Source organism: Macrotis lagotis, chromosome 1 (assembly GCF_037893015.1).
Source record: "Macrotis lagotis isolate mMagLag1 chromosome 1, bilby.v1.9.chrom.fasta, whole genome shotgun sequence".
Taxonomy (NCBI): Eukaryota; Metazoa; Chordata; class Mammalia; order Peramelemorphia; family Peramelidae; genus Macrotis; species Macrotis lagotis.
In genome coordinates this window covers 515088889-515115094 of record NC_133658.1, presented here as the reverse complement: position 1 = coordinate 515115094, position 26206 = coordinate 515088889, and the positions used below count along the sequence as shown (strand labels likewise).

The following is a 26206-nucleotide window of genomic DNA, read 5'->3' as shown; positions in this document are numbered from 1 at the left end:
AACAACTGATGATGACCCCCAGACTATTCAGTGATTTCCTGCTTTAAATTTTGCAAAACATTTCCCCATAACAGATTGGTGAAATGTGTTCTACAAGTGTCATCAATCCCATTTTATAGTCAAGAAAAGTGAGACTTGAAATACTTAAGCAATCTGCTAACTTGTCATGCAACTAGTTGGTGTTGGAACTCAGATTCACAGGATCATAGATATAAAACTAGGGAACATTTAGACCAATTTCTTCCTTTAAAGGATCCTGAGACACAGAAAAGGGAAGTCTAATAGTAGTGCCACAGCAGGATTTGAACCCAGTTCTTTTTACTTCAAATTTAGCATTCTTTACCTTACATATTTATCTAGGTCAGAAGGGGTTACTTTGTTGGAAAGGAGTAAAAAAAAAAATTCCTTCCATGCCAGAATTATTCATCTCTTATCTGTTTGAGATAACAAAATTCACAGATACCATTTTGCCATAGTTGTTTTTCTTGACTCCACCCTTTGTTCATCATCTTTTGTTGGTCATACCTTCTGGGGTACAGACATGCAGATAAACCAACTACTATCTCCCTTTAGAATTCAGGGGCTCTTAACCTGATGCCTATTACTTTAAAAAATTTAATAACTTTATTTCAATATAACTGGTTTCCATTGTAATGATATGTATTTTATTTTGTGCATAAACATATTATTCTGGCTTACCAAACTATCACAGAAGTCAATGACACAAAAAATGGTGTAAGAATCTATTTAATCTTCAGCAGTAATAAGGGGATAAGAATATTAAAGGATGAAATTTATAACCATATCTGCTCTTATTTGATCATAGTTTATTACTGTTATTAGAATAATACTAAAATAGCAGTATGCATTTATTTATTCAACATGAATTTTTAGGTCATCACAAATTCTAAGCATGGTGTGAGACAAAGGGAAAAAACAGATTTTTGCCTTCAAGAAGCTTACAATAGAGTGAAGGAAACAATATAGACATATATAAATACTAAATATCTCCAAGTGATGAGGGTGGGAACAGCACTAGTATCTGAAAGATTCAAGAAAGATCTTATTTAAGAGGTGGTGGTACAATGAACTAAGCTTTTCATTTATTTATTCATGTATTTATTCTTTTATTTGTTTATTTTGGAGGCAATCAGAATTAAGTGAGTTGTTCAGGGTTAAGTGACATACTCAGGGTCACAAGTGCCTGAGACTGGATTTGAACTCAGAAATTTTCTGACTCCAAGGCTGGTTGTTCTACCCATTGCCCTATGAGCTGAACTTTAGTGGGAATGAGGGATTCTAAGAGGTGCAGGTAAGGAGAAGGACACAAAGCTACATAGATAAGTCACTGTGAGGAACTATAGCTCAGTTTGACATGGAACACAGAGGATGGATATGATATGTCAGAAGTTTGGATGATGTGTTGTAGGCAGATTGTGAAGTATTTTAAAGGTCATACTATTGAGTTTGTGGGCATAGAATACTGGACCTCAAGTCAGGAAGACTTGTTTTCATGAGTTCAAATCTGACCTCAGACATTTATTAGCTGTTTTATCCTGGACAAGTAAATTAATTTTCTTTGCCTCAATATCCACATCTGTAAAATGAGCTGAAAAAGGAAATGGCAAACCACTTCAATATATTTGTCAAGAAAACAACAAATGGGTTTTACAAAGAGTCTGATACAATTGAACAACAAACTGAGTTTGTATTTTATCCTGGAGGAAACCAGTAGAACTTCTTGAGTGGGGGAGTAATGCAGCTGAGTTGTTTCTTAGAAATATTATTGTCGGGGCGGCTAGGTGGTGCAGTGGATAAAGCACCGGCCCTGGAGTCAGGAGTACCTGGGTTCAGACAATAATTACCTAGCTGTGTGGCCTTGAGCAAGCCACTTAACCCCATTTGCCTTGCAAATACCTAAACAAAATATCATTGTCAGTGAATATGATGGAAAAAAATTGTTGGATGTTGGAGGAAATGTGGGAAAACTGGGACACTACTGCATTGTTGGTGGAGTTGTGAACTGATCAGATCATTCTGGAAAGCAATTTGAAACTAGTCCAAAGAGCTATAAAATTGTGCCTACAGCATACTTTGATCCAGCGATACCACTTGTAGATCTATATCCCAAAGACATCAAAGAGAGAGAGAGAGAGAGAGAGAGAGAGAGAGATCTATTTTACAAAACTAAGGCACTTCTTTTTGTAGTAGCTAAGAATTGGAAACCTAGAGGGGTGACCAACAATTGGGAAATGACTAAACAAGCTGTGATATATAATTGCAATAGAATATTATTACTGTGCTATTAGAAATAATAAACAGGATGATTTCAGAAAAACCTGGAAAGACTTACATGAACTGACACATAGTGAAGTGAACAGAACTAGAAGAGCATTGTACACAGTAATAGCAATATTGTTCAAGAAGAATTGTTAATGACTTAGTTATTCTCAGCAATACCACGATCCAAGACAATCCCAAAGGAGAAATGATGAAGTATACTATCTACCTCCAGAGAAAGAACTGGTATTGATTGAATAAAGATTTTGAAGCATGCCACTTTTCACTTTCATTTTTTCTTTTATTCAAGTCTTTTTGTTCAAAATGACTAATATAGAATTGTTTTGCATATTTGCACATGTATAACCTATATCTGATTGCCATCTCAGGGATTGAAAAGGGGAGAGGGGGGATTGAATTTAGAACTCAAAACATTGAATAAAAATGTTTAAAAAATTGGACAAAAAAAGAAATATTCATTGACCAGTTTTGTGGAAGATGAATTAGAGAAGGAAGAAGCTTGAGGCATGGACATCAATTAGGAGATCATTACAGTAGTCCTAATAGAAGGTGATGAGGGCCTGAACTAGTAGCTATGTAAAGAGAGTAGAGGACAGATGAGAAAAATTGGTATGGTAGAATTGGCAAGTGATTAAATATGGGGGGGGGTGATAGAGAGTAAGGAGCCAAGGATGAGAGTACAAACTTCAGGCCTTATCACCTTCCTTTTCTCAGCCCCTTTCCTAGATTGTTTCAATAGTCTGTTTTCTTGGGGGAAAGGAGAAAAGGAAACCGGGGTTAAATGACTTGAACTAGTAAATGTTTGAAGTGGAATTTGAACTCAGGTTTTCTTCACTTCAGGGTCAGTTGCTCTATTTACTCTACCACCTAGACACCCTATGAGATAATGCAAATTGGAAAAAAAATTATTGCCTCCGGAATAGACTCTTTTGTCTCTGTGTGTGTGTGTGTGGCCGGATTTGAACTCAGGTACTCCTGACTCCAGGGGCGCCCCTGAAATAGACTCTTAAGGGTCCCTATGCTTCAAGTTTAATCCTCTCTAGACTATCCATTGCCACCAAAGTCATCCTCCCTAAGCACAGACATAACCATGTGACTCCCCTTCTTAACCAGTAGATTAATACAGAAGATTCTTATTATTCCTAAGATAAAATATCTGATTAGCTTTGAAAGCCTTTCACAATCTGTCCCAGGATTTCCTGCTCCATTACTATATCTACATTCTGTGATCCCCACACATAACACCCACCTCTCAATTTCAATTTTTTTCTAGCTGTTCCCCAAGGTAGAGGTTTTCCATTTTTTCCCTTTAAACTGCAGTTCTATCACAAATTCTGCATGAAGCCAATCCTCATCTTTCCCAACTGTATTTAGCTACTTTAAATACATATGTTTTTATTTACTTATGTGGCATGCCTCAAAAGTCATAGTGCAATCCTAAACCATTAAAAGTTAGGATTGCACTAAGGTTCTAAGCTATTACAGGTTGTTCAGTCATTTTTCAGTCTTGTTTCAGAGTGACTTGCCCAGAGTCTCACAGCTAGGAAGTATGTGAGTCCAGAGTTGAACTCAGGAAGACTCATCTTCCTGACTCCAGACCCAGCACTCTATCCACTGCATCACCTAGCTATTCCTATTAAACATCAGGACTGCTAGGTGACCCTGGGAGGAAATAATAAACTAATCCAATACCTTTGCCTAGAAAACTTCAAATGAGGTCATGGAGAATTGGGCATGATTGAGCAACAAAAAGCTATTAAAGTCAGAACTTCACAAGATGTTGAGGTTGGCCTGGGTCTATATTGTGTTTTTAGATGTACTTGTCTCCATCATAGAATATAAGCTCTGAGAAAGTGAAACTTGTTTCCTTCTTTGTACTTTGTATTTCTAAGCCGAGCATAGCACCTGCTACATAGTAAGTGCTTAACCAATGATGTTTGTCCTTTGTTCTTGAAGAAGACCATGACATCAGGGAGGTGATGCCATGACAAGCTCATGGATTGGATTTGAATGAGGAGGTGCTGAGCTAAGTCACCACCCTCACTTTCTACTCCAGAGCCATCTGGGTCTATTGGCCAGATAGGAATCAGGATGACTGGAGATGGCCCTGGATGCGAGGCAATCAGATTTAAATGACTTGCCCAAAGTCATACAGCTAATAAGTGCCTGAAGTTGGACTTGAACTCAAGTCCCCTTGATTCCAGAGCTGTTGCTCTATCTTGATTGAATGGAAAAACCACAGTGCCTTGACTTAGGAAGTTAAAAAGAAGTGATTTCATTAGAAACAAAAAAAGGAGTTCCGGACAACATGTTTTGGACATGTTGTATTTGAAATGCTTACAGAGCACACTGAACCAATACTAGAGACATACATAAGCATTTCCTTACAACTTTCTTATCTAAAAAGTTGAAATTGCACTAGCCATGGAAGAAGCATTTGACAAGCACTCTGTATTTCTATTACTACCCTTGGTGTTGAAGAGAGGTTGAATGGCACACATGGACAAGTGGCCATTCCTTGTCAGTAAAGGCTCAGAAGGAAACCCCCTAGATTTATAGATCTAGAGCTATTAGAGACCTCAGAAACCATTTCCCTCATTTTACAGAGTAGAGAAACTGAGGCCCATTGAGTTTAGTGGATTTGCCCAAGATGACACAGAGAGTGAGGCTCAAAAGCTAAATTTGAATCTGAACCTATCAGTACAAGGTCAAGTTTCTTTCCATGGTACCACCTTACTTCCTAAATTCAATTTTATTTTTAAAGTGCCAGTTTGGGCAAATCCTCTAGTCTGAGGGGAGGATAGCTTATCATAAACTGTTAAGTGAAATTAAATGAAATAGGATCCTGTATTTGATGGAAGATATAACTCTCCATTCTTTCCCCAGTTTTGAGTTATGTAAAGTCAGTGGTGCTCAGTCCCATTTCATGTTATTTAGGTGTCAAGAAGCCAACATCAAATTGATTTTGGGTGAGATTTGGTTGAGGGATGAGAGGAAGGGGAATTCAAGGGGATGGGGATGATGGCAGAACAGAAAGGGCATAGAATTCTAGGGATATGAGGATAAAGCAGAATGATCTGTCAACAAAATCTGTCTTCCTCTGAGGTTTTATAGAGCAGACACATTTTTCCATCTCTTTTAATCCTCATCTGACAGAGAGGATTTTCTAGCCATTAAATCATAGCTTTTCTGGGGAAAAAAAAAAAGAAAAAGAACCACTCAGACCCACAAAAGTATCCCATCCCCTCCTTTCCAGTACCTTGTTGTTTTCTGCCGAACTTGGGCAATAGGTGAGGAAGTGGATGGTCAGTTCTGAGGAATGGAGGAAGACCCAGAGGGCATCCTTCCAGGTAAGTGATTGATGCTCTGAGTTTCTTTATCTAATGAGAAACAGTTCTTTGCACAGGCGTGCAGAATATTGTTTTTCTAGCTCCCTGGTCAGTAATTCTGTTTAAAAGATTTTAGTCAAGTGAAGGACTCACCAACAGTTGTCCTGATGGTCAGACTAGCCCCGGGGCACCTCCCAAAAGGGCTTTGAAAATTGCTGCTGAAGTATTTGTTTTCTAAAATTCTACCACAAAGATGGGTTGCTTACCAGGGAAAGGGGAATAAAAGAAAAGGAAGATTATTAGGAAGTTCAAAATAATAAAGGAGGGTATATTTCCTAGTTCTAGAGCAGTAGTTCTTAAAGTGAAGTTGGGGGTCTACTGGGGTCCCTAGGTTCTTTTGGGGAATTCAAAAAGGTCAAATAATTTTCATAATAATAAATAATACATGCTAAATGTTAAAAATTAAAAATAACAAATTATAAATTATAATAAATTTAAATTTCCAATATGGTAAATATCAATTGGTATAATCCACATAAGCAAAAGCTCTTTGGGTAGTGTTCTCTATCATTTTTAAGATTATTGAAGGGATCCTGAAATTAAAAAGATTGACAATTGCTGCTCTAAAGTCCAGAGGGATGTACAGCTGAGTACTATTCAACTACTAATATTTATAATAATAGATAGATTTTTATAGGGCTTTACAGCTTAAAAATGTTTTTCAGAATTGCAGGGTCATGGGATTTTTAGAGCTGGAAGCTACCCTAGGGATCACTAGTTCAACCCTTTTATATTACAGAAGTGGAAACTGAAGGACTGTAGTATGTTAAAAAGGACTGGAATTTGCACTAGGATCTGAAACTCAGTTCTGCCCGCACTGTGAGACCTTGGGTAAGTCATTTTACTTCTTTGGACCTCAGTTTCCTTATTTCCTGTATTTCCTTATTTGAGATAGGGTTATTGACTTGATGATATCTAAGTTCTCTTTCTGCTAAATATATGATAGACAAATTCTGAAATGCCTGGAATCAGTGGATAGACCACTGGCCTTAGTTAGGAGGACTAGAGTTCAAATCCAGCCTCAGACGCCACTTACCAGCTGTGTGACCTTGGGTAAATCACTTAATCCTGATTGCCTCACATCTAGGGCCATCTCCAGTTGTCCTGATTCATATCTACCCACTGTCCTAGAGGGCTCTGAAGGAGAAAGTGAGGCTGGTGACTTAGCACAGCCCCACCTCCAATCCTATCCATATGCTTGTCATAGCATCACCTCTCTGATGTCATGGTCTTTTTTGAGAACGAAGGATGAACATCATCATCTAAGATGCTCAGGGAGATTAGGTGATTTGATTGGCTAAACTCAAACTCCCCAAAAGAAGACAGAATATGAACCCAGGACTCATGGCTTTCTGCCACGGCTTTCTTCTATTAGGTTTCCTTTGTTTCCATAGGCGCAGAAGCTTAGCTGCCTCTGAGCTGCAGGACGTGAACAGACTGGAGATGTTTGCCCTCATCTTGAATGGTGAGTAATCACCAAGCCTCTTCTCCTTCCCTCTTCCCTTCTCCGTCTCCTTCCCTTCCCCCCTTTCCTTTCTCTCTCCCTCTCCCAATCCCCCAGCCCCCTCTCTTTTCCTCCCTCCCCTCCTGTCTTTGCTCTCCTCTCCTCTCCACTTAAACCTCAAGCACTACTTTGACTGTTGCACGCATGCGTAAGAAAACCTCTTAGGAAATTCCTGAAAACCACACAGTTTTTACCCAGCTAGAATGCATTTAACATGGAACAAGTGAAACCGCCACTGGAATATTTCTTTCGGACAAGCTTCCACCAAAAAAAGGGAAAAATATGATGGATGAGTGGAAAGACCATAGAAAAAACAAGCCCTCCAAAAGCAAACACCTCCCTCCTCCTGCCTCCCTCCCACCCCCATCACACCCTACCCCCCCCCCCCCCCCCCCCCCCCCCCCCCCGCCAAATTCAGTCCTTCTTTTTCTGATTTTCTTATTCTCATTTCAGTTATGGATCCATGGCCCTGTGCTCCCCTTTTGATTACACACACAGCATTCTTTCCCTAAAGGTAGTCTCTTCAGATAAACAAAAAGTCCCCAGTAAGTCCCTTATAGCATTCCAAATCCGGTAGGGATTGCACCAGGAGAATTTAGCTCATTCCAGATGAAAAATCTTCTTCCTCGTATGGTCCCTTCCTTCTTCTGGTTTATGAGCTAGATAATAATTACAACTGGAATATCACACTTTTTTTGCACTGGGAGGGAAGGAACACAAAACTAAAGAATTTGAGTCCCTGTCTATTTGTGAAGCAGAATAGCGACAAGGCATTTATTAGAGCAGGAAAAAAACAATAAAACAACAGTAACCTTACTCCTTGCACCATCTTTAATCAGAATTTAGCCAACACCAGTGATGCTGTCTCCATAACGGGCTGGAAGGAGAGAGAGGCAAAAAGAGAGAGACAGAGATACACGGATGTATCCTGTTTCCAAGGAGTTTATGATTTTGAAGAAGCAAATTAGTAATGTAAGAAACTCTCAAAGAAAGGAGACGGTGTGATAAAGTGCTAACTTTAGTGATATGAGCAATATTACACTTAGTATGTGGCATAGACAGGAAATACAAGATGACCTCCTCAAAGCAAGTGAAGTGTAAATCAAAATCGATCTGTGAAATCTAAGGGGGACAGGGAGGTACCCAAGGAAAGAAAGAAACCTCAGAAAATCAATGAAGGGGAAAGAACCTTGAGTTGGAAACAAAATGGTGGTCATTTAAATTGGCCCAACAAATAGATATTCAATAGGTGAATGGAGAGGTTAGAAAGACATTTCAGACCTTGGGAAAGGGATAAACAAAGGTAGAAGAAAGGAAAGTGTTAGGTAGGGCATGGTCATAGGTCCCAAAAAGGGATGTAGAAAATATCATTTAGCTTCCAATTGATTCTTGAGTTCATATCTAGCAGTGTTTCTAGAATCCTGGACCCAGAGTTCTTCCTACTACTGGAAATGAATTCCACATCTTAGGCTTTTCAGCTAGTATCCTCTTGATATTTAGGAGCTTGCTCTGTTTCTTACTACTGACAAGTGGCACAATGATCTATACAAGGGCAGAGCAGACACAGAGGAAAAAGTCTCTGATTTTCAAACCATTATGCCTCCTCTGGCTTCTGGCTCCTCTCTCTCTCTCTCTCTCTCTCTCTCTCTCTCTCTCTCTCTCTCTCTCTCTCTCTGTAACCTAGAATCTTTCAGCTGAAGTATCAAGTGGTCAGATGTTTGTCATTTTTTTCTCATTATGTATTCACGGACTTTTCTAGCTCAACATATTTATGAAAGGAACCCTTACCCATTACTGATATGTGATCAATAGACCTCCAAGGAAAAGATGCCATTTTTTCTCTAGGCAGTCCATTCTACTTTTGAATATCTCTGATTATTGGGAAGCTTTTCCTGATATCAGTCTTAAATTTGTCTCTTTGCTACCTCTTATTGGTATCTCTATTCTCATCATTCTTCAGGAGATCTTTCTCTGTGTCTCAGCTGTTAATGTCTCCTTCTCTGAGATGACCTTCTATTATTCCTTATTAAGCTCATTCTATAATTCTCATCCTTTCTCTATATTTCAGTCCTTCAAATATTTGAAGACAACTATCCTGTCTCTTCCTCTTTGCTAGTCTTTTGGTCTCTCCAGGATAAACATCCTTCATTCTTTCCATCTTCATCTGACCTGGACTCAAGACCCTTCCTCATTCTGGTTGTCGTTCCCCTGATAATCTTCAGCTTTTCAATGTGCTATGCCTGAAGTCAGGAAGAATTAAATTCAGCTTCAGACACTTTAATAGCTGTGCAACCCTGGACAAGTCACTCAACCTCTGTTTGCCTCAGTTACTTCAACTGTAAAATGGGAACAAAATTTCACAGTTGTGAAGATCAGATGAGATAATATTTGTAAAATACCTGGTACATTGAAAGCACTTACTTAATAAGTGCTTATTCCTTTCCTTCCCCCCTATTTTCTGAAACCATGGAATCTAGGATTGAACACAATAATCTGTCTGACCACTGCAGAGTCCTTGATCTCGTGTTAACTCTTTCTCCCTTGCTAAAGAGTCTTGTCACTCCTGTTTATCAATTTACTTTATCACTGTTCACTGGTAGTTAATGAAAGTTCCAATAATTTGGGGAAGGGAGGGGAAGCAGACAAAACAAGATAATACCAACAATTCTCCTCAGCAGAGAAAATTGTATTTTTCTTTCTTTTTTCTTTTTGACATCTGTAATTTTTCTTCCTTTTTCTTCCTTTTTTTTTTTTAGGTTTTTGCAAGGCAATGGGGTTAAGTGGCTTGCCCAAGGCCACACAGCTAGGTAATTATTAAGTGTATGAGGTCACATTTGAACTCAGGTCCTCCTGACTCCAGGGCCAGTGCTTTATTCACTGTGCCACCTAGCTACCCCTGACATCTGTATTTTTAAAAGTGAACTGAACTAGTCTCTAAAGTAAGAGAGGGGAAAAATGAAAAAAAAAACCCAAGAAGAAAGTTGTCCAATTATAGGGCATAGGAATCATCTTGAGATCCTTCTAATCTAGTTATAAGTAGTCAGCAAAGCTCCCAGGGTTCATTGGTCCCATTCCACCTAAGGAGCATCTTCTAGGCAGATTGGTGCCTTCTCTGCATTTTGTAATCTTAGAAAGGTTCCTGAGTTGACAGTGTGATCTGACAGTCCCTCCCCTCTACCCAACTGAATGCATCTTTAGCTATCCTATGTGAAACATATGTTCCAGGAATAAGGAGGACTGAGGATGTGCCCTGATCAGAACATCTCTAAATTATTGTGTTGAGTTCTAGATGGTTGCGTTTAGGAAGATCAGGAAAACTGTCCTAGGAAGGCAGCCAGAATTCTAAAGGACCTTGAGTCTTTGCATGTGAAGATTGAGTGAAGGAACTGTGGATGCTTAGTTTGGAGAAGAGAAGACTCAGGAGGGACATGACAGCTGTCTTCAAGTTTTTGAAGGATTTTGTACTGAGGAGGGAGTTGTCTTAGCCTATTTGCCTTCAGAGGGCAAAATGGGCAGAATGTTGCTAGAACGAACATTGAAACTTGATTCCAGGAAAAGCTTCCTAATAAGTTGAGGTACCTAAAAGTGGGTAGAATGGACCACCCAGGGAGAAAGTGGGTTAGCACTCCTTGGAAGTTCTTAAGAAAAGATTGGGAAAAAACCACTTATTTCTAGGGAATTTTATTTTGGGGGTTATGAATTGTACTAGATGACCACTAAGGCTCAGTCTAAATCTAAAAATTCTAGGATTTTTTTTTTTTTGGTCTGTTGAAAGAGTAATTTTTAATGACTGTTTCATCTTAAAAGTTTGCTGTTCAGTTGTTCAGTCACATAGAGATAATAAAAATAGAAAATTTAAAAACAAAATATGCCAATACTTTTAAAGATACAAAATCATTACATTTCAAAGGTTTTTCTTTCCAATACAAGATTCTACCTAAGATAAAAACAGATAAGTTATAATTAGGGTGCTTCTGACTTTTTAGTAACCTCAGTATTTTTTTATTTTACTATTCCCTCACCTCCTTCCCAAGTCTATTACACTTTAAGCTAAAAGTCAATAAGCTGCTATTAGGTACATTTAAGTTCCATCTTGAAGGTAGGGACTATGTTTTATTAATTTTTCTATTTCCCCTCACAATCTAACATAATACTTTGCTTTAAGTAGGCACTCATTAAATGATTATTCAAATTCTTGTTGAATCTTATAAATTCATTTACCCTAGGTATTAAAGACTTAATATATAACACCTCTCAAGAGTATCACATTTGCATTTTAAAAGCAAGGAAGATAGTCTTAACCAGAAGGACTAATCTCATCAATGGTGGAGAAGTGGGGGAGGAGGTCTCTTTTCCTAAATTAACACACCATTAGGTATGGCTTTCTTCAACTACAGATAAAACTAATCCTGATTTCCAGTTTCATATATCAACAATTCAGAGAGGAATCATGGAATAGGAGATGAGAGCTGGTCTCAAAGTTAGGAAGAACTGAATTGAAGACCCATTTCTCAGACCTGCTGACAGTGTAGCCTTGGACAAATCTTTTAATCTATTAGTGATCTAGATAACTTTCTAAGACTACAAATTGCAAAGAAAATGCTATTTTGTACAGGCAGTTTCTTCACCAATAAGTTCTCTATACTATGGAAAAAGAGTTCAGTTTTCTATCCTTGATTATCATAATCTGCCTGGGGAAGACTTGCAGACTAGAAAGCAAGGTAAATTGATTTCTTGATTCCAACTGGCCCATTACTGTGGTTGATTAAAGCTCTCTTGGGAAGGTTCAAAACTACAATTCCTGTCCAATCCCTAGAAAGATACTTGGTTGGTTTCTATGCCGAAAGCTAATTGGGAGACCACAGGTGGTTTTTGAAGGTAAATATATGTGGTCAGTCCTTGACAGTGCTAAAGAAATTCTCTTTTGTTTGAGAATTCCACTCTAGGTCTCAACCCAAAGGCCAGTGGGGGATGGGGTAGACAGATGTGGATGGGACAGCTTACAAAGCTGTTGATGACAGCTTACAAAAGGGGTTGAATAAATTAAAAAAAACCAACAAACCCAGAAATTTAAACCCTCCCACTTGCTATTTTGACTTTATGAGGTTCACAAATAATTTAAAAACAAATTAAATGAAGACACACTCTAAATCTGTGGTTGGAAATTGCCTGAGTAATTATTCCCTTAGCTAACCTTGAGAGGAGGGGAAAAAACTCCACACATATAAAAACGTATGAACTGTGGAAAGTGGAATGGTTCAGCTGGTATGGATTAAACATGTTCCTAAAGGGGGAAAAAGCAGGGATGGTGTTTGCTGCTCTCCACAGGCTATTAAGTGTACCACCACCAAGAAACAAAACCAAGAATCCATCAGGGGAGAAAAAAATTCTACTGAGCTGTGGGGAGCTATTCGTTTTATGCTCTGTATTTAATATCACACTATACAAACCCTTTTTAATTGCTTTCATCAGTCCGCTTGCAATCAGAAGGAAATTTAGCATTACCTAATTTAATTTCTTGATTGCAGAGTCTGTACAGTACTTGAAGGATTCTCATATGAGAAAATTTATCATCGTTACAGTTATTAGTGACAACTCATTGTTCTCAAGGTGATACTAGTGGAGTGCAGGGCTCTAACCAGTCCTACCAGTAGCAAGCATTTCAAGGTAGGCCTGGTGAGAACTGGCTTCTAGATTTAGAAGGGCTTTACACTGGAGGCTTGGCATGGAGGTGTTGCCAATTACATCCACCAAGGGAGTACCCATATAACTATGAAATCCCAGATCCTTGAAGTATTGAAATATTAGTGTTTTCAGTGTTGCTAAGACAATGTGGAATAGTGACCAGAAAGTGAAGAAGTCTAGAATTCAAGTCCTATCCTGTTCTATGTTGGCTGTGTGATCCCATGCAAGCCACATAATCATTCAGTGTCCCAAGACAATTCTTTAAAATTATTAGAATGCAAGTTCCTCAAGAACAAGTTTACATTTTATCTTTCTTTATATCCCTAGCACTCAGGAGAATATTTGGCTCACAAGAGGCATTTAATAAATACTTATTGATGAAGATCATAACATGTAGAGTAAACAGGAGTTCCCTACTGTCCCAATGATATCATAACTCTGGACAAAACAAATATATAACAAACCCTTACTCATAGATGACAGTATCTTATACTTTTAACTTCAAAAAGGTGATTTTACAATATAATTTCATTTCAACCATAAAACAAAGCTATATTAGAATGATTCACTTTTAGGAAGAAATAACCTTGTTATTTAGTTGTTTCTAATTCTTCATGACCCCATTTAGGGTCTTCTTGGCAAAGATACTGGAGTGGTTTGCCATTTTGTTCTCCAGTCCATTTCACAAATGAGGAAACCCAGGAAACAGGGTTAAGCGGCTTGCCCAGGGTCACACAGCTAGTATGTGTCTGAGCCCAGATTTGAATTCAGGAAACTGAGTTTTCCTGACTCCAGGTCTTGTACTCTCTTCTCTAGTCACCTAGCTGCCCCAAGGTATTAATGGAGATATTAATTCCTTCATCTTCTTGATAGGTTTGAATTCTCTTTGTCCTCTTTGCCACTAGCTCAAGTTCAGGGCTAGTTTGAATACCTGAACAATGGCCTTACACTTGGGCTTTAAAAAGGCTTATTTTATGACAAGATAGAACAGTAAGGAGCTTCACATATGGCACATCCAAGGAAGTGCAATGTACTCCTGGGAAATCCATACATCCAGAAGGAGACACAGAATGAATGACTCAGTCCTGCTTTGCTTCAATCCAGTTCACAAACAAGTCAAGATCTTATCCATATCATGTCATTAGTCCTTTTGAGAAGGAAAGACAAATATCATCAACAGAATGAGAGAGAGCATGGAGGCATAGAAGGAGCCAGGAAGCTGACAGATGGAATCAGGAAGGAGTACTAGTTTGATAGGGAACTGCATCATCTTAATGCCACCTGGGTTTCTTCTATTCATTGAGTCATAAGAGAAAATGGCACCTATCACAAGAAAAGGGTTGCTTAACTCTCTTCCTGGCAATCTTGTATTTCTTCCATGCTTGTGTATATGTGTGTGGACTCAACTCTATGGTACTACAAGTCTGGAAGATTATGAGGTACTGGGAGAAAGGGGTGCTTGCTTCCAGAGGGAAGCGTTGTTTGATTTTCTATTAACCTTGAGTTCCTTCACAGTTTTAGGGGAAAAATGGTTTATAGAAAAAACTGAGACCATTCACCATCAACTCCCTTCTCTCCCTTTTCCTTCATCTCCTATCACTCAAGTGCCTTCTGTCACTATCTCCACCCTGGTCTCTGTGTCTCATGATGAAGTGATCTTATTCGTTACTAAGGTAAACCCCTCTTAACTGTTCAAATGATCCCATTCGATCTCACAGATTTCCCCTCAGTCCTCCCCACTCTTTCATTTGTTTTTAGTTTCTCCCTCTTTACTGGCTCATTTCTTATTGACTACAAATATACCCATGTCTTCGTATTCTTAGAAATCCTCTTTCCATTGTCCTATTTTTCTTATGCTCTTTGTAGCTAAACTCTTTGAAAAGGTTGTCTACATTAGAGACCTCCATTTTCTCCCCTTTCATATTCTTCTTAACTCTTATAATCTGGCTTCTGACCTTACCGTTTCAAATTACTGGTATTTCATTGTATTGCCTTGAGGGAAACCTTTTTGTAATCCCCCTCCCCCCATGATAAGACACAGGGCCTGGAACATTTGTTGTTCAATCCTTTCAGTCAAGTCCTACTCTTTGTGACTCCATTTGGGGTTTTCTTGACCAAGGTACTGGAGTGCGTTGCCATTTTTCTTCTCCAGTCCATTTTATGGATGAGGAAACTGAGACAAACAAAGTCAAATGACTTGCTTACATGGGAAGTGAAGGCCCTTTCAGATAAGAGATGAATTTTGATGATTCCAGAAGATCAAATAAAAGAGGGTGGGAGGAGGACAAACTATAGAAATTATTTTTAGAGGCATTCAGAGTTGAACTAGGTTTATGAGAAGCCAAAGATGCAGCAGTTGGCCACTGTTTATTATTGTTACTTCTATGACCAGAGCCATTACCAGCAATCTTAGTACCTGGTAAAGGAACCCCAAAACAAACAGCAAATGTGGTATCTACAGCAAACAACATGAGTGGTATCTTTAAATAAAATTTTAAAACAAATACAAGTGGGTTTTGGGCTAAGGAGAGACCCTGGGCTACCCTGAGCCTGCTGGAGGAAGGAACCAGATGGTTTGGGGAAGTTTTTGGAAATTATATCCAAGCCTGGAATTCCTGAGGGCAATTCCTCTCCCTCATTCCCATCAAATCTTAAACAGACTACCTCCATCTCTTCTCTGGCACTTGTTCCCTTCTCTCCTCATCCTAGATTAGACCCTTATCACCTTTCACCTGGGCTATTACAATAACCCCTTATTTGGTCTCCCATCCTCAAAACTCTTCCAACCCAATCTGGCCTTCCTGTGGAGGCCACAATTCTGACCAGGCTATTCCTTTGTTCAATGAACTCTATGGTTTCCTGTCACCTCTGTGACAAAACGCATTTAATTCAATTCACAACTTGCTTCCAGTCTATCTTTCCAGGTTTATTATACATTATTTTCTTCAGACAGTCTGTAAACAATTCAGCCTAACTGGCATGCCTCTCACTTTTCCTCACACAAAATCTTCCATTTCCTTTAAACTTATGTCTTCTCTTGCCTCCATCTTTACCAATCTTTCATTTCCTTTAAAGCTCAGCTTAGATATCTTCTTAAGTAAGTCTTCCATGATAGATACACTCACCTGCTAAGTCCTTCACTTACATTGTGGGTATATTAATTAATTAATTTATTTATTATTATTTATTAACTTTATAATATTTATTAAAATATATTTGTGCAAATATACACACACATTTATGCTATTTCCTATTTAGAATGTAAACTCCTTGAGGGGAAGGACATTTCATTTTTTTTCTTTGTATCACCAACACAAATCACAGTACATTTAATAAATACTTATTGCCCAACTGATTAAGAAATTCCTGGGGTGGCTAGATAGTGCAGTGGATAAAGCACCAGCCCTGGAATCAGGAGTACCTGGGTTCAAATCTGGTCTCAGACACTTGATAATTACCTAGCTGTGTGGCCTTGGGCAAGCCACTTAACCCCATTGCCTTGCAAAAACAAAAACAAACAAACAAACAAAAAAGAAATTCCAGAAATCTGACAGTAATTTGTGAACAGCACACAATCCCATAGAAGTTAGATAGAATCTGGACTGTTCCAGTGGCAAGTTGTAAGGTTGTGAAAATTCTTTTCTAGTTATAAAGAAAAGTTTGATGTATTCCTTGGAAAGATAGAAAATTTTAAAAATAAAAACAACTAGCATCTCTATTCTACTACAAGGTTTGCATGGGATTTTACAAATATCTCAACTTTGGGAGACAGGTATTATTATTATTCCCATTTTACAGATGAAAAAACTGAGGCAGAGAGCAGTTAAGTGACTTGCCCAAAGTTATTACACAGATAGTATCTAGAGATGGATTAGAACTCAAATCTTCCTAACTTCAATTCTAGTTTCTTTAGTTGATTACTTTCATTTGGTTTTAAAAAGAAGTATAATTATTGGAAAACTTATCAATAAGGATAATAATAATGTTTGATCTATGAATCAGAGATTCTATAGATACAGTCTTGGCATATCCATTAGCTTAGATTTCTATGTGGGATTCATGTCCATTCCCAGAAAATTTCCATAATAAATCCAGTGTGCCATAACCTCCCCTGCTTCTTTTAATTATAGTGAATACTAGTAAAATTCTTGGGCTTTTCATCTATTTTCCCCTTTCTTAATCTTTGGACCAAATTATCATTCATATGAAGCTATAGGCCACCTAGGCCCACCCGTGTGTCTTTTTTATTGCTATTTATGTTACTTGACATTTTGATTCTTCTGAGATGCTCATGTTCCCTGAGTCATCACCATTTATAACTTTACTGGGAAATGTTGCTAAAATTTATGGGTTTTTGTAATAGGGAGCATTGAAAACAATTTCCCAAATGTCTATTCTGGTCATTTTCCAAATGCTTCCTTCCTCTCATCATTTTTGGGCTAAACTCATTGTCCATTTGAAGTGCCCATTCAGGATACATACAGGACGATACAAGCATGCACTATATATATGTATATATATATATATACATATATATATATATATATACATATATATACACACACACAGTTAAATCACCAATGCATTCAAGAATCAGATCCATAAGGAAGAAAGAAAACATTAGAAATAACAAAATTACACAATACATTCAACTGCCCATTCAACTGCATATTCAAATGTGGGTATTGCCTCATTTTTCAGGTAAGTCCCACCTATCCACCCAGAATGGATGATTAGACTGATTTCTTTCAAATGCCTGTGAATTTAGTTGAGGAGGCTTTCCTGATGTCCTTTGTGACTAAGGGTTTTTGGAGAATCTCATCATTTTTTTTTAATTAAAGATTTTATTTATTTTGAGTTTTACAATTTTTCTCCAATCTTACTCCCCCCCCACAGAAAGCAATTTGTCAGTCTTTATTTACATTATTTCCATGTTGTACATTGATCCAAATTGAGTGTGATGAGAGAGAAATCATATCCTTAAAGAAGAAACAAAGTATAAGAGATAACAAGATCAGACAATAAGATAGCAGTTTTTTTCTAAATTAAAGGGAATAGTCCTTGAATTTTGTTCAAACTCCACAGTTCTTTATCTGGATATAGATGATATTTTCCATTGCAGATAGCCCCAAATTGTCCCTGGTTGTTGCACTCATGGAACAAGCAAGTCCATCAAGGTTAATCATCACCCCCATGTTGCTGTTAGGGTGTACAGTGTTTTTCTGGTTCTGTTCATCTCACTCAGCATCAGTTCACACAAATCCATTCAGGCTTCCCTGAATTCCTGTCCCTCCTGGTTTCTAATAGAACAATAGTGTTCCATGACATACATATACCACAGTTTGCTAAACCATTCCCCAATTAAAGGACATTTATTTGATTTCTAATTCTTTGCCACCACAAACAGGGCTGCTATAAATATGTTTGTACAAGTGATGTTTTTACCCTTTTTCATCATCTCTTCAGGGTATAGACCCAGTAGTGGTATTGCTGGATCAAAGGGTATGCACATTTTTGTTGCCCTTTGAGCATAGTTCCAAATAAGAGAATCTCATCATTGATACCAAATGCTCCTTTCCATGAAAATATTAAATATTTTCTTATTTTGTACATCACTTTATCACAAAATTAAATATCCCCAATTCCTTCTTCCTCAACCTTGAACTTTTTTTTTGTTTTTTGTTTTTTGTTTTTTATTTGTTTTCCAATTACATACGATAGTTGCTACCAGTCATTTTCTTTTGGCAAGGTTTTGAGTATTACAGTTTTTCTCCCTCCCTCCCTCCCTCCTTCCCCCCTTCCTCCAATAGAAGGCAATCCAATATAGGCTTTAATTGCATCCATGATAAACACAGATCGAAATTGAATGTGTTGTGAGAGAAGAATCAGATCCATAAGGAAGAAAGAAAACATTAGAGATAACAAAATTACACAATACATGTCAACTTTAAAAATTGAAGATAATAAACTTTGGTCTTTTTTTAAACTCCACAGTTCCTTCTCTGGATACAGATGGTATTCTCCATCATAAATTCCCTAAAATCATCCCTGATTATTGTGCTGATGGAATGAACAAGTGCATTATAGTTGATCATCTCCCCATGTTGTTGTTAGTATGCATAACATTCTTCTGGTTCTTCTCATCTCACCCAGCATCAGTTCATGCAAATCTTTCCGGACTTTCCAGACTTTTCTGAAATCCCATCCCTCATGATTTTTAATAGAACAATAGTGTTCCATCTCATCCATATACCACAGATTGTTCAGCTATTCCCAACTGATGGACATCCTCTCAATTTCCAATTTGTTGCCACTACAAACAGAGCTGTTATGTATATTTTTGTACATGTGGATTTTTTACCCTTTTTCACAATCTTTTCAGGGTATAGACCCAGTAGTGGTATTGCTGGATCAAAGGGTATGCACATTTTTATAGCCCTTTGAGCATAATTCCAGATTGCTCCAGAAAGATTGGATGAGGTCACAGCTCCATCAACAATATATTAGTGTCCTAGATTTCCCACATCCCCCCCAACATTGATCATTATCCTTTCTGGTCATATTGACTCATCTGAGAGGTATGAGATTTGACCTTGAACTCTTGACTATTCTCTTACCCACCTTCTGCATGCTCTCTAACTTATTAATGTCCTTCCTAACATGTGATGGACACATCTGAACACAATACAGTACACTAGATGTGAAAAACCCTCTTCTGCAAGATGGCCTTTCAGCTTAGAAACAGCTGTGTGGCTAAGGTAGTGTGGCAAGAACTAAGAACCTACCTCTTTTTTTCAATATATATATATATATATATATATATATATATATATATATATATATACATACAATGAGATCTAGGGTTATATTGACTATTTTGGTTGCCATCTTGTATTATTGACTCATACATGAGTACACAAAAATGTTCACATCCCTCTCATATCAACTGCTATCACATAGTATAATGGACAAGGTGCTAGACTTAAGTTCAGTTCCTGTCCTAGACAGGATGGAACCCTGGGTAAGTGACTTAACCACTCACCCTTATTTTCTTTATCTATGGAATGGGGATAATAATAGTACCTAAGGCTATTATGAGGATCAAATGAAATAATGCTTTGTAAACTGCTTTATGAATGTGAGATAGTTTTATTCAACATATTTATCTCCATCAAATTTCTTTTTATAAGATCTGGCCTATCAATATTTCTAGATATTGGTTCTGTAATCTACCATTTTAGTTATACTAGTTTTGTGTCCTCTACAAATTAGATAAGCAAGCCTTCATCTAAGGCATTCTATAAAAAATATTCAATAATATAGACCAAGAACAGATTCTTAGGATTCAGCATTAGAATTTTTTCTTGGGGAGGCTAGGTGGTACAGTGGATAGAGCACCGGCCCTGGAGTCAGGAGTACCTGAGTTCAAGTTTGGCCTCAGACACTTAATAATTGCCTAGCTGTGTGGCCCTGGGCAAGCCACTTAACCCCATTGCCTTGTAACCCCCCCCCCGGCCAAATAAAAAGCATTTTTCTTCCATTTTGACCTTACTCTATTAAAGTCTACTTTGGGAGTCCAGTTAGTCAATTAGTTCCAAATTTATCTAACTTTATTCTTATTGATTCCACATTCCAGTGAAATACCAATTTTTCCCTGAACTTGAGACTTCATCTTCTACAAATTTTTGCAAGCCATTTCCCCACTCCTAAAATGAGCTCATTCCTTATTGAAATCTTTCAGAATCTTTGTCTTTCTTCAAGGTTCAATGCAAGTACAATTTGTTCATTGAAACCTTTGTCTTTGAGTAAACAGCATTTTTAATTTTTTAGAGATTATAGTGTTCTAAGATTTGCACAAAATATATCCTCACTGATTGAGAAATAACTGAACAAATTGCCTATAAACATAATGAACTTTTATTAGTGTGTGAAGAATGATTAATATGAAAAATTAATTAATTAAAAAGTAATTAATATGAAAAATTCAGAGAAACATGGGAAGACATCTTTGAAATAAAGTAGGGTAAAGTAAGTAGAGCTTAAAGAACTATCTACACAATAACTAAAATAAACAACTGGGTGATTCAGAGGATAGAACACTAACCCTGAATCTTAGTTCAAATCCGGCCTCAGACACGTCCTATCTGTTTAACATTGGTCAAGTCACTTAACCCTGATTGCCTCAAAAAAAAAGTAAATAAAGCCATCATTGAAACAACAAAATTCTAGTTAAGTACAACAACCAATATTAATAGCATATTTTAGTTCAACAAATTTTATTAAACATTTATTTTATATAAATTCTCATGGTTGATATAAAGGAAATATTTCCTGCCTTTAAGATGCTTACATTCTATGAGAGAGATGAAAATGAACACTGCTAAGTGTATATAACATTTCTATCCATTCATGTTGGGCAGTTTCCTAAAAAGACAATCCTGTGATGCTGTGTACATGAAAGGAGAGGACTTCTAATTAGCTTAGAGATCTTTGGCCCAATGATACTGAAATATATGTATATGCAAAGTAGGATATATAGCATATGTGTGTATGTGTATATATTTATATATGAAGATAGGACTTCAGATTGTTGGAGAAGGAAGTTATTGAGAGGCAATGGAAAGAGTTTTGAACTATGGATAGTCACCCAGAACATGTGGGAAAACCAGTCTTCAATAGTGCCTACAATGTAAGATTGCTAAAAGTGGACCTCAAACATCTCCTTGTCCCCTTCTCCATTATTCTCTTTTCTTGGGAACTGAGATCTTATTTATTTCTGAAGAGCTTATTTACTCATGTGAATACTTTCAATATTCTAAAATATACTTTATCAGTTTCTACTTATTCACTTTGATAAAAAGTTTTACTAATTTTTTTATGAATCTTTTTGATTCATAGTATATATTTTTTTGTTTCAGTGTATATTTGGTGGGAGTCAAGAGTGAGCTAACTATGGACCTTTCCTTGAGATTAATCAGGAAAGGTGACTTTTAATCTGAACCCTTTTGTCATATCTCTAGATTACAGATAAATTAAATATATGATAGATATAATTTTAGCTCAAAATCTCTTGGACATAATAGAATGATATCTGTCCTTTCCTAGCTTGATTTTTAGGACCTCTTTAACTTTTCTCAAAGGGTGGAAATTATAGTCTCCCTTGAAGTACTGGACCAGATCTCAGATTAAATATTTGGAAGGCCACACATAAATTGACTTTCCTCTTCTCTCCTTTCTTCCCCATCTCTCTCAGTTTCTCTCTGTCTCTGTTTCTCTTCAACCAAATCAGAAGAGCTAATATTTTATTGATATGCCTTAATGTGAATTCTAATTTAGTTTATCATATTTTGAGTTTAGGGGCCACACTTGAATAACAGTATGCTGGTAGCATTGCCTTTTTAATGCAATCTAAGGTTGTATTTGGGATAATGATTCCTAAAGGGATATCCTAGGTCTCAACTGCAAACTACCATTCTTGCCTTAATTTTTTTTTATTTTATTTTTTTATTTAAGGCAAGATTTTATTTAAGACTTGCCCAAGGTCACACAGCTAGGCAGTTATTAAGCATCTGAGGTCAGATTTGAACTCAGGTCCTCCTGACTCCAGGGCCAGTGCTCTATCCACTGAGCCACCTAGCTGCCCCTCCCTTGCCTTAATGTTACTTCATTTTCCAAAAGGTAAAGGTAGTTGCAATGGGAACTGTGACTTTGGAACTGATTCTCACTGATAAAGAGGAACTGGTGTCTGGGGAAATGAATCTTGTTGGGGAAGTGAGTACTACCTTAGCATTTGTGGAAGAGGAGAATAAAGGTGGATACAGTCTGACATGAATCCAAATTCTGGGGAAAGGAAATGTCATATATTTCAGAGAAAGAATTGGTATGAGGTCATTGACCAAATTGGTTTTGTGGGAACTCAATCCAGGAAAGATGGGAAGGTGGAAAAAATACATCATGAAGAAGAGGAAAAAATGGAGTTGTCTTTAAACCTTGATGTAAATATACCAAGAACTAGCTGATTTAGATTTTAAAAACATATGCAGAAGATAACCTTTAATGAAGGATGAATACAAAAGCAGATTTAAGAATCTTTAAAAATAATATTAGGAATGCCAAAGTTTAGAGAGAAAGTTGGTAAGCAAATAAATCAATGATCATAAAAGGATTTTTAAATGTTATATTGAAAAATAGAGGAAGATTAAAGAAGGGACTCCTTGTTCAAGGAGGCCCAAAGTCCACTGGGCAATGAGTCAGGAAAACTTATCTTCGTCAGATCAAATCTGGTCTTGGACACTTAAGTCACTTAACTCTTAACCTCACTTTCCTTATCTGTAAAAGGAGCTGGAAAAGGTTATGGCAAACCTCTCCAGTATCTGTGCTAAGAAACTCCAAATGGGGTTGAAAGAATCAAATGTGACTGAAAAATGACTGAACAATAATACAAGAAAATACAAAATGAAGCATTCATTTGGGTAAAAAAACCAAACTAAACCAAAATGGGCAGAGGTTAAGTGACTTGCCTAACAACTAAAAATGATAGAACAAAAATGGATAATAGGAAATTAATATCCAAGTTAAGAAGACAGTAAGAGAATCATCTCAGACACACACACACACACACAAACACATGTGCCCAATATGTAAAATGTATAATGCATGAGTATATACATATCTATTCTTTATTTGCAGACATGCATATAAATGGTGATTCTTTTACTATAATATGGATTTTGTGATTTTCATATATAATATACATACACATGTGAGAGATACATATATGTTTGTACAAACATACACGCAACTTTTTTTATTCTTTAAAGAATTGCTGTATGTGACATTGAGACAATTTCAGTAATCTTTGAAAGAAATTACTGGGCATGTTTTCCTCATTTTTAAAATAGAGAAGTAATTTAATACTGAAACCCAGATACCAGTGAACTTGGCTTCAATTTTTGGGAAAATTATAGAATATATTATTAAAAGGATTCTCACTCCTAGGAAGCAGTGACCATGAAAAGTTCTAATGAGTTAAGCAGAAATAGATTATGCCTCATTTCCTTTTTTTGAAAAGATTACTAATCTGGTAGATAAATGCAATGCTGCTAGAATATCTTACCTAGATTATAGTCAAGCCTTTTCTGCCATTTTGGTGAACAAGTAGGCAGATGGGAGTTAAGGTGGATGTGGATGTTATTGAAATAGTTTGAATGTCCAGACCCAGAATCCTCATTGTATGTCACTTTGCTGATATCTTGTTTTACTTCAGCTATCTATAACTGGCTCTGTATACTATTTAAAATTTGTATCAATAACTTGTATAAAGTCATAAATGGCATGTATAGATCATTTGCAAATAATAGAAACCAAGGTTTGTACAGGTTGAATGTCAAATTTAGGACCCTAAAGAAATCAACATTCTAGAATTCTGGACCAGATCTAACAAGGGAAAATAAAAAAGGGATCATTGTAAATATAAGCTGCCTCACAAGGTGTAGGATGTTCCCCAGTACTTGAGGTCTTTACGCAAAGGCTAAATGTTGACTTGTCAGGTTTGTTGTAGAGACAAGTCTTGTTTAGTTAGAAATTGGATTAGGTCAACTCTGAGGTTCCCTCCAGGGCTGAGATTCTATGAAAAATGGGGAAGGCTGGTAGACAGTAGCTCATTTAAAAAAAAAAGACTGTTGGTTTTGTTTTGTTTTGTTTTTTTTGGTGGGCTGAAAGCTCACTATGCATCCACCTGAGTTATGGAAGCAAAATAGGCTTCTGCAGTCAGGTTGCATTTGGGGAAGTACAGAGTTCAGAACTAGAAAGATGATTGATTCTCTATGGTCTGTCCTGGTTTATTGCATTTGTTCCCTCTAGGCTATTATACTTCAGAAACAATACTGATAAACTGGAGAGATTCAACAGTGTGGTGATCAGGATGGTTGAGGGTTCTTTAAGGATTCCTGAAAGGAACTGGGAATGCTTAATTCTGAGGAGGGATATGTGGGAGGAGGGAAAGGTGATTTGGAATGATTGCTATCTTCAGTGGTTTCACAGAGTTTGGCTTGTTCTCCTTGAACCATATGAAACTGCTTCTCCACTAAGCTGCTTGACTGCCCCAATGAGCAGAACTTCTAGTCTTCTTATACATTTCTCATTTCTACTCATTCTGTAGTCCAGATATATACTCATTTATTTCTATTTGCTGTCCCTCACACACCTCCCATTATGGTGTCTTTGCTATCCCTCATGTATGAAATGCTCTCCCTCCTCATGTCTGCCTCTTGGAATCGCTTGAAACCCCTCATGGAATCACAGACTCTCAAGGTTGAAAGAGATTTTAGAGGTAATATAGTCTTACTTATTTCTTCTCCTAACAATAATTAATAATAACAATAATAAATATTCAAATAACTTTTTTTCAGGTTTGAAAAACCCTTTACCTAGGGTTTCTCACTTGATCCTCACACCAATCCTTTATTTTTATTTTACAGATAAGGAAACTGAAGTGTAGAGAGATCAAGTCACTTACTTGTCCAGGGTCACAGAGCTCTAATTGTCATATTTCTGGATTTGAACTCAGGTCTCTCTGATCCCACAACCAGTGCTCTCTAATGCACAACCTAGCTGTTTCTACATGAAGAAAAAAGTCCTCTGAGAAAACTCAACAAGTAGTGATTTAGCTTTTGCTTTAAGACTTCTTTGAGGAAGGATTTTAGTACCTCCCCCAAAACAGTTCCTTCTACTTCTAGGCAGCCCAACTTGATAGGAAGTTACAGCTAAAGTTGTATGTAAAAGGTTTTTTTTTTCAGCTTCTACCATCACTGCTAGTTCAAGTAATCACTCAATCAACTAATAAACATTTTTTTTGGTACATACTATCTTTTAGGAATGTAGTTTTAAGATTTCCAAAACAGAACTTATCATCCCCCCCCCCAAATCCACCCATCCTGCAAATTTCTCTATTTGTCACATAAATAAAATAAATTGGCATTCTAACAAGGAATTCCAAACACAAAATAAAATATAAACACTTCTATAATGTCACAGAATATAAGTCCTTCTCTATATCACACCTTGAAAGTGTGGGTTAATCCTCATAATATTTCTTTAGGTTTGCTCTTGCACAAGTAGGTCTAAGTTCCCAGAAATAAATCATCAGTCATTCCATCAATAAACACTTATTAAGTACTTACCATGTCCCAGAGACTGTGCTAACAGTTATATTTCAGTTCTCATTTAATCCCTAAGGTCTAAGGGATAACCTTTGAACACCTCATCCAATGTGTCTCCTACCCTAGTCATTCACATCAGTGACACCCACAATAGGCTTATCATGTAA

General features: G+C 37.1%; 1 protein-coding gene across 1 annotated transcript in view; it reads left to right on the top strand.

Moving 5' to 3' along the window:
- Positions 1-5620: 5620 nt before the first annotated feature.
- Positions 5621-26206, top strand: part of NYX (nyctalopin) — a 35539-nt gene continuing 14953 nt past the window's right edge. The window contains exons 1-2 of the mRNA XM_074210538.1: positions 5621-5651; positions 7066-7155. Of these exons, the coding sequence (XP_074066639.1) occupies positions 5621-5651; positions 7066-7155 (121 nt within the window). The remainder of the gene's footprint in view (positions 5652-7065; positions 7156-26206) is intronic.